Source organism: Camellia sinensis, chromosome 5 (assembly GCF_055761805.1).
Source record: "Camellia sinensis isolate YWXY chromosome 5, ASM5576180v1, whole genome shotgun sequence".
NCBI classification, from domain to species: domain Eukaryota; kingdom Viridiplantae; phylum Streptophyta; class Magnoliopsida; order Ericales; family Theaceae; genus Camellia; species Camellia sinensis.
In genome coordinates, this window is record NC_138965.1 from 198,837,006 (window position 1) to 198,846,600 (window position 9,595).

A 9,595-nucleotide genomic window follows, 5' to 3' on the forward strand; every position below is an offset into this window, starting at 1 on the left:
GGTTGGGTTGGGCTTATCTGACCCAATACTTATCTTTTTGAGATATTTGTAATTTATTTATTTATTTTTAATTTTGATTTCAAAATTTCAAATAAATTGGTTCAGAATTTTTCCTTCACCCAAATAGATCCCTAACGGGTTTAGACCCACCTGAACAGGTTCATACCTACCTGAACAGGTCATACTTGTTCAATTCAAACTAAATCTGTCTAGGTACCTGTTCAATTTGTCTAAACAGGTTTCTACGTGTTCGGAATAGCCACTATTTCTCCTATAAAAAGCCATCCTTCCAACATTTCTTGCATAAGAATTTTCTATCAGAATTTCGTCATTCTTCTCTGTATTTTTCTGTATCTATTCTGCATTTAATTTTAAGAAGAAAGAGAGAGAGTTACAACATAATTTGGTCCGCCAAACTTGATTTTGTAGTGCTACAAATTCAAGTGTTAGTCATTGCATCCTGGGAAGTAGACGCCAGTAAATCTCAAAGTATCGGAGTGATGGCAAAATCTACTTTAAGGAGATTGTATTCAACATAAGCCTTGACATTAATTTTTGTAAGCATTTAATTCAGAATTTAATTTATATAATTATTTTTTGAATTATTTTATTTTATTATTTGTTTAATTTATACATTTAGGGGTTGTTTGGGGTGTTCTAAATAAGTGCACTTTTTGAATTTTTGGACTAAAAAGTTAAGGAAAAAAATATGGTTGTTTGGAATAACTTTTTGATTTTTTATGAAAAAATGTGTATTAAAAAATTGTATAAATTAGTGTATAGGAGAAGCTTGGGCAGAGTAGGTAGTACGTTGGGCAGAGTAGTGTATAGGAGAAGTTTGCCTCCTTTTTGGGCATTGAATTGGACGGTGCTGTTCGGCCCGTAGGTAGGAATGGCAACGGGACGGAGCAGGGCGGGGCCGGGGACCACACTCCCCGTCCCTGATCCCCGATGGTGAAAATACCCCCGGCTCCGGCCCCGATCCCCGACGGGGAACTTATCTCTGTCACCGCCCCCACCCTCTAACGGGGATTGGGTTTCCCCGACCCCGTAAATTCCCCGGAAAAAAAAAAAAAAAAAAAAGAAGAGAGCAAACCAGCAGCTATCATCATCATCAGTACCAACAGAGTCTACAAATTCATCATCAATGATCATCATCATCATCATCAACATCAACAACAACAAAATGTATATCTATGCCTCCGCTTGGGAAGTGGGTTGGCTTTTTGGTTTTTTTTGGCTATTTGAGCCTGGGCTCAGAAGCTTGGTTTGGGAATGACTTTTTGATTTTTTGGCTTTTTTGACTTTTTTTATGAAAGAAGAGTGTAATGATTATGGGTTAGATGTGATATTTTGTCTGTTGTGGCTCAAATAGCCTATTCTGTCTTTTGTGGCTCAAAGAGCCAAAAGAGCCCAAATGAGCTCTTCCCAAACGACACCTATATCTATATCTATATCTATATCTATATCAATAATGTTGATATAGTGAAGATCTTGAGAACTAGTGTATATATATATATATATATATATAATAGTGGCTGTAGATCTGGAGACGAGACAGAAATGTTCGTCGCGATTCAGATCTAGAAGGAGCTCTCCGTCGCCGATCTCTCTCTAGATTTCTTCGTCGCGACTTCAATCTGGAAGGTGCTCATTCATCTCAAGGTGCTCATTTATCTCTCTCATAGAGAGCAGAGAGAGAGAGAGTTGAGAACTTGAGAGTAGACAAAGAGAGAGAGTGAAAGAGAGAGTTGAGAATTGATAAATATTAGATATAATAGCCTTCTGATAAAAAAAAGATATAATAGCCTAAACATAGATAATAAAGCTTAAACATATATATATATATATATATATATATACATACGGGACTGTCGGGAACTATTCAGGGCCCGGTCGGGGCTGGGAATTTATCACCATCCCCAGCCCGAAAATCATCGGGGATTTAATTTTTAATATCATCTCCGGTCCTATAGGGATAATCTTCGGGGAAAATCCATTCTAATCGGGGTTCGGGGGTCAGGTCCCCATCAGGCTGGGTTTAAATTACCATCCCTACCCATGGGGGCCCACCACGAGTCCCGTTTTGCTAATCGGAACCGTTCAATATATAGAACTCGTTGAGTACTATACACTTGTAAAAAATCACGTTAATCGGATATCGATAGCTCTCTGATCGGAGTAGTTTTTTTTTCAACCGTTAACTATAACACCATCAATTTTTTTTATAGAAAACTGATTTGATTATTTAGTTAGCGATATCCGATCAACGTAATTTTTTACAGACATATATTACTCGACGAGTTCTACACATTGACGGTTCAAATTATCAAAATGGGACTCGTGTCGGGCCCCACGGTCCAAATAACAACGTCTTGTTTGCTTTTCCGCTTGTTCCTTTTGTACAAACGGTTGGCCGCTAAAGTACAACTCACATGACATGATTTGTACTTTTTTTTTTGTAAAATTAATTGTTTTAGGTGAATAGTAATAACTTTTTAATAATTTTTTGACTTTTTTGAGATATGTCAATCCAGCCCTTAATTTACACACACTACATTGGGTATAACAATATGAATTCCAGACCTCACTTTTATGCAAGTGGGCTTGAAAATGCTTAAGATCTCTGCATAGTTAGATCAGGATTCTCAGTTAGAGATTTCACTGTAATTGTCGTAATTTAACAGTCTATGTTTAAATTAGAACAAAATAGGATCGTTTAACAGAGTGAGGTTTTAAAAATATATACGATATTTTAATAGTTTTTATTTTAAATTAGAAAAATTATACAGCAATGGTATTTTCACAATATTTACAAATTGATGAAAATTTTGTAATTTTAATAATTAATATTTATAAATTTTACTATTGATTTGAATTTTTTTAAAAGATACACTGAATTGTAATTTCTCCTTTTAAATCTGACATGTTAATTATGTACTTTCTGCCGTGATAAAAAAAACATAAGAAGATTATTGCACAAAAACAATGACAGAGAATATTTATCCACATAATTATGCCCTATGCATCCAGCAATGCGAAATTATGCATATGCCACAGAGAGAGAGAGAGAGAGAGAGAGAGAGAGAGAGAAGTAAGATAACAGTCTTTTATTTTTGGTTGTATACAATTGAAGAGTAATAGTATCACATGCCCAAAAAAAAAAAACACAAAAAACAAAAAAACTTGAGTAGAGGAAAAAAGATTTTACATACATTTCACAAAAAAATGGCAAGAACAACAACCTTTTGTTCTTGGTTGTATACAATTGAAGGGTAAAAGCACTACATGCCAAAAAATAAAAAATAAATAAAACTCAACTTGGGGAAAAAAGATTGAAGCTGAAAATCAATTGGTAAGACAATCATCAACAAACTGGTATTTTTGGTGAAGGTTCAGTCACTTGCCAACCAAACGACGTGTGCGTGCATTGGCACCTTTGACTCGCGAGTTAAGTTCTTCCACATCATCATGAAGATGATCAAGAGCTTTATTCTGCCTGAATGGATCACCAGATTGCTTAAAACCACATATTAACACAGCAATAACAAATTAAAAAGAAAAGAAAAGAAAAGAAAAGAAAAAGATCAAAGGAATACTGAAATGGAGATAACACAAAATATCTCTATCCAACCAAAAATTAGATAAAAATCTTTGCAACTGACAACATAATGTGTCATCTTACGAAAACTATGAAACAAAAGGATAGAAGCATTTTTCGTGGTTAAAGAGAAAATCAGTTAGCTAAAACGCGAAAGCTGATGCATTTGGTAAGTGCTAAAAAAGCTGAAAAATAGCTTCTTTGTTAGTGGAGAAGTTGTGTAGATCCTCATCTTTTTTAGCCGGAAACAGATAGGCTTTTGGTTTTTGGCTTAGCTTTTTTAGGGTTTTTGAAACAAGGCCTTAGTTTTGTACAACGGAAGGGCTTGTAAAAATAATCCATGGAAGCAAAATGAGGACCACTTCCATAACAGGCCTTTCAAGCAAAAAAACGAAGGTATTTCAAAGGCATAAACTAATTAAGCTACTATCTTCGGATTTCGACTGAAAACTAAAATGGAAGTGACAAAGATTAATGCAATAAAAGAACTATTATTGTGGATAGGTACAAACACAACTCACTTCTCAAGTTCAGTTCCCATGTCAACCGCCATACCCTTCAGATTGCCTAAGATGTCACTTAGATCGGAAAGTGAATCATCTTGCTTCATCTTCTCCACCTGGTTTCCATAACCGCATATGAATAAGCAAAAAGAAGAATAGTGAGCGTAAATTTTTGTCATAAGTCTACTTGTTGAATTATTATTGGTCATAAGCACGTACCTCAATTTTCTGTAAGGCATTTGTTGGTTCGGGAGGAGGTGTACGCAACTGTCCTTTGGGTGGAGGACCTAAACCCAACTTTTCCCTCTGCTCCTTGTTTTGTTTTCCTTTGAAATAATCATCTGTTGAATCACAAAAGTTGATCAAATATGGGAATAATCAACAGGTCAAATGGCCAAATTGTAACGCAATTGTGTATTTTCACTTGCGTAATGATACGCGAACAAAATTTGTATACAAAAAAATCTATACAGAATGATGTCTTATTTATACCCATTCATTGGAAGTCAAAATGTCCATCACTATAGTTCATAATCACAAGAGTGCCATTGCTACATAATTCTTGTCTTAAAATGACTATAATTTTCCTTTTCACTTTCTGATTCAAACATGTGGCGTCAAAATTTGCTAAGAAAAAATTAGTTGGAAAAGAAATGGGCCAACTACATATATATTGTATATGGGGTGGGAAAGGGAGGGGTGCAGAAACCTTTTGTGTTTGCAGGCCCTGAAATTTCCCGTGTCTTCTTTGGCTTCCAAGGCATAGCGAACATGCCTCCAAGATTGTTCAACAGTTTCTCTCCCTGAAATTAACAATGAATAATTATGAAATATGCTTCCAATTGCTACCCACATACACACAGAAATCTCCAGGAAACAACAACAATAAGAATAACAGAGTGAAAATAAGCGAAAACACAATGAAGTGCACAAGATAGGGACAGATCACCGTTGTCCACTTTATGTAAGATTTTAGCATTGTCTTTCTGATTATTCAAATAAGATTAGAAGAAGTGGTCTTCCAAATTAACTAGTTGGGTCTAGAGGTTCCAATTTTGCCAGTTTTGATCAATTTGATCTAAAACTACTAAATTGAAGTTCCAGATTTAAAAAGTACTAAATGATTTGAAATGATTAGATGAACATGGCATTTAAAGATTCAAACTCGTGCTTCATAACAATTAATTTTCCCATATGAACTAGAGTTTGTGAAAGAAAATGAGCATACCTTGTGCAAGAAAATGAGCAGAGTTTGTGAAAGAAAATGAGCATACCTTGTGCAAGTCCTTGTCCATATCAGCGGCCATCACGTGGGTCCTATGGATTTGCTCACCCTGATGATGCAAAGTGTCAAGGGTCCTTGTAGCATCCTGTCTAATATCCTCAGCAATCTTCAGGCAGTTGTTTACAGACTTTGTAGTGTCCTCAGACTTAGTCACAGCGTAACTCTCCAATTCTTGCACTGACATGCTATCAAAGTCTTCTGAGTCACTATAACTATTCTTGCCTTTGTTCCTTGCTGCTGAAGAAGAGGATTTGGAAGATGCCCTTCTACCATCATCGTCGTCATCATAAGCGTTGGATTTGAAGTTTGGAGGAAGGAGCACAGGTTCAGAAGAAGTTCTTCTCCCAACTAGGTTTTGCTTGTTATTCGATTCAGTATCAGAATCAAAAGGGTTAGAAGTTGAAGAACCTGGAAATCCAGGGTCAACTGAATTTTGCTTAGAAACCTTATTGGCTGGTGATTTCAAAAATCCAAACATTTTGAAGGATGAGTAATGATTACAGATACAAAATTAAAGAAAAATCCAGCAAGATTGTATTGGGATGGGTACGGAATTCAACAATTGTATCTGGAAAAACCCAAAAAAAAAAAAAAAAAATCCATTAACCAAAATGAATTTCTATAGCATTTGTCACAGCTTTGACTGCCTTTTGTGTGTGCGTGTGATCTCCATGAACACAACTTTATTGGATCTCAAAAGGCTAATTATAAATGATAACTGCAAGGCTATTGAAGTAAGGACTATCATAGAGGGCAGACTTGAAACGCAACTTCGGCATTAATTTCATGACGGAAAAAGAGAAAAATCAAACAACAACTCTATTTATTGTTTGCTTCTACTGTTTTTTTTTTTTTTTTTTTTTTTTAAGTGCTGTTTCTCTCAGAAATAATATGGGGTTTGTAAGCATTTGGAGTAGAAGGAATTGAAGGACTCAAAGTGAAGACAATACACAAGACAAGTGAATGACAAACAGAAGAAAGCAATCAAACACAAAGATCCCTGGAGAATATATAGTTACATGTGAATATTAGTGAGTGCGCACTTACATGTGAATGACATAACTAAAATGGAAATCAAATTACAAGGAAAATGAAAATGCTTGTGACTTCCAAGCTGATGTACATATTTATTTATATTGTGGGTTAATTTTGTTTTTTCTCCTAAACCTATCATCACTTTTTCTATTTCATACCTAAATTATTGATTTTATTTTTAATTTCAGCTAATGTGGTCCAAGATGATTGTCCAAAGCCTAATTTGAAGAAAAAAAAGCTCATTTCAAATTTTGAACAACCTAAATCATATAACCAAACACTCAATTTTTTTATGCATATTTTCAATTGAGAAATGAAAAAAAAAAAAAAAGAAGAAAAAAAAAAAGAGTTTGGTCCTAAAGTTTTAAGTTGTCCTTGTTTGTCAATGTTAAAAGGCAAATGTCTAGAAAATATGGAAAATTATTTAAAAAATGCATTAATTTTAGTAAAAGTGTATTAAATTTAGCGATAATTGTATTATGTTCTTCAAATTTTTTACCTTTTTTTTTGGGTGTATTAATTTTTTATCTTCTACTTGTGCCCTAGTGACGCTTGTAGTTAAATAGTCAAAAAAAAAAAAAAACTTTTTTTTTAAATGTCAAAAATAATTAAAATACCCCATTTTAACAGTAGGACTAAAAAAAGGTGGATGTATAATTGAGTGATTTAAATTGTTTAAATCATAGAACAACTTTTTACCCATTAGATTAGATTTCCTTAAAAATATTTGTAGAGATTATTTAGATGAAATTAATAGTTAAGGAAAAAAAATATATAAAAAATAACAATAATGTAGATATGAAAGTGAAATTAACCTTATATATTGTTGAAAGTAAAGAAACCAATGGAAAAGCAAATGATTACAGTCAAGATTCGTAAACTCAGAAATGAAATAAAAAGAAAAATATAAAGAAACGAATTAAAGAGTACCTAAGAAGAAAAAAGAACAAATATTTGAAGATTAGACAAAACGGGTTTGCTGAGTAAACCTTGAAATGATCGTGAATTGGGAGATTGAGGAGTAGGAGAAGTAAATTTTTTCTCTCCTACCTAAAAAAAAATAGAAAGAAACCCAAATTGAAAGGAGGAGAGAGAGTGTATTTTGAACAAATCAAAATGAGATGATAGGAGAAACGGAAAACCAGGTAGACCCTTCTTCAACCTCAACTGCCACACTCCACTTTTTCACGACATTTCTAGACCGTTGGCGCTATCTTCCCTTCCTCTTTCTGCTTCTGAGAGTTTCACACCCCAAACAAACACAATAATAAAAAAGAAATTATTTATTAGTTTGTTAATTTAATTTAATTCAATTTGTATATTATAAAATATTATTTAGATAAATCACGCTGACATTGGTAGCCCCATAAAGATTATATCCCACCATTTAAGGCCCAATACATAACCTAAATACTAAAACCCAACATTGCTGAAGACAATTAAAATAATTTAAATAGTAAAAAATTTTTTTTTTTTTTTAAATGTCAAAAATAATTAAAATAAACCATTTTAATAGTAGGAGTAAAAAAAGGTGGATGTATAATTGAGTGATTTAAATTGTTTAAATCATACAACAACTTTTTACCCATTAGATTAGATTTCCTTAAAAATATTTGTAGAGATTATTTAGATGAAATTAATAGTTAAGGAAAAAAAAATATAAAAAATAACAATAATGTAGATATGAAAGTGAAATTAACCTTATATATTGTTGAAAGTAAAGAAACCAATGGAAAAATCAAATGATTACAGTCAAGACCCATAAACACAGAAATGAAATAAAAAGAAAAATATAAAGAAACGAATTAAAGATAGAAGATGAGAGTACCTGAGAAGAAAAAAAAACAAATATTTGAAGATTAGACAAAAAGGGTTTGCTGAGTAAACCTTGAAATGATCGTGAATTGGGAGATTGAGGAGTAGGAGAAGTAAACTTTCTCTCTCCCACCCAAAAAAAAAAATAGAAAGAAGCCCAAATTGAAAGGAGGAGAGAGAGTGTGTTTTGAACCGATCAAAATGAGATGATAGGAGAAACGGAAAACCAGGTAGACCCTTCTTCAACCTCAACCGCCACACTCCACTTTTTCACGACATTTATAGACCGTTGGCGCTATCTTCCCCTTCTCTTTCTACTTCTGAAAGTTTCACACCCCAAACAAAAACAATAATAAAAAAGAAATTATTTATTAGTTTGTTAATTTAATTTAATTCAATTTGTATATTATAAAATATTATTTAGATAAATCACGCTGACATGGGTAGCCCCATAAAGATTATAACCCACCATTTAAGACTCAATACATAACCTAAATACTAAAGCCCAACATTGCTAAAGATAATTAAAATAATTTAAATAGTAAAAAAAAAAAACTTTTTTTTTTCAAATGTCAAAAATAATTAAAATACCCCATTTTTACAGTAGGAGTAAAAAAAGGTGGATGTATAATTGAGTGATTTGAATTGTTTAAATCATAGAACAACTTTTTACCCATTAGATTAGATTTCCTTAAAAATATTTGTAGAGATTATTTAGATGAAATTAATAGTTAAGGAAAAAAAATATAAAAAATAACAATAATGTAGATATGAAAGTGAAATTAACCTTATATATTGTTGAAAGTAAAGAAACCAATGGAAAAAGCAAATGATTACAGTCATGACCCATAAACTCAGAAATGAAATAAAAAGAAAAATATAAAGAAACGAATTAAAGACAGAAGATGAGAGTGCCTGAGAAGAAAAAAGAACAAATATTTGAAGATTAGACAAAAAGGGTTTGCCGAGTAAACCTTGAAATGATCGTGAATTGGGAGAATGAGGAGTAAGAGAAGTAAATTTTTTCTCTCCTACCCAGAAAGAAATAGAAAGAAACCCAAATTGAAAGGAGGAGAGAGAGCGTTTTGAACAGATCAAAATGAGATGATAGGAGAAACGAAAAACCAGGTAGACCCTTCTTCAACCTCAACCGCCACACTCCACTTTTTCACGACATTTCTAGACCGTTGGCGCTATCTTCCCCTCCTCTTTCTGCTTCTGAGAGTTTCACACCCCAAACAAAAACAATAATAAAAAAGAAATTGTTTATTAGTTTGTTAATTTAATTTAATTCAATTTGTATATTATAAAATATTATTTAGATAAATCACACTGTCATGGGTAGGCCCATAAAGA

The 9,595-nt window shown here is 32.9% G+C and overlaps 1 protein-coding gene across 1 annotated transcript; it reads right to left on the reverse strand.

Annotated features, from left to right (window-relative positions):
• Positions 1-3,095: 3,095 nt before the first annotated feature.
• LOC114284118 (putative SNAP25 homologous protein SNAP30) lies at positions 3,096-6,491 on the reverse strand. The gene is made up of 5 exons (XM_028227000.2): positions 5,379-6,491; positions 4,814-4,907; positions 4,324-4,445; positions 4,123-4,220; positions 3,096-3,499 (listed from the first exon to the last, which is right to left on the reverse strand). The coding sequence occupies exons 1-5, from the start codon at positions 5,865-5,867 to the stop codon at positions 3,400-3,402; spliced, it is 903 nt and encodes a 300-aa protein (XP_028082801.1). The 5' UTR covers positions 5,868-6,491; the 3' UTR covers positions 3,096-3,399.
• Between the last annotated feature and the right edge of the window lie 3,104 nt (positions 6,492-9,595).

Bases quoted from the DNA above. Each gene is read 5' to 3' on its own strand.
- LOC114284118 (XM_028227000.2), bottom strand. From the start codon at position 5,867: ATGTTTGGATTTTTGAAATCACCAGCCAATAAGGTTTCTAAGCAAAAT. The intron at 4,446-4,813 runs GTTTCTGCACCC...GTGATTCAACAG, and splicing joins AGGGCCTGCAAACACAAAAG to ATGATTATTTCAAAGGAAAA. The intron at 3,500-4,122 runs GTGAGTTGTGTT...TGATCCATTCAG, and splicing joins ATGGGAACTGAACTTGAGAA to GCAGAATAAAGCTCTTGATC.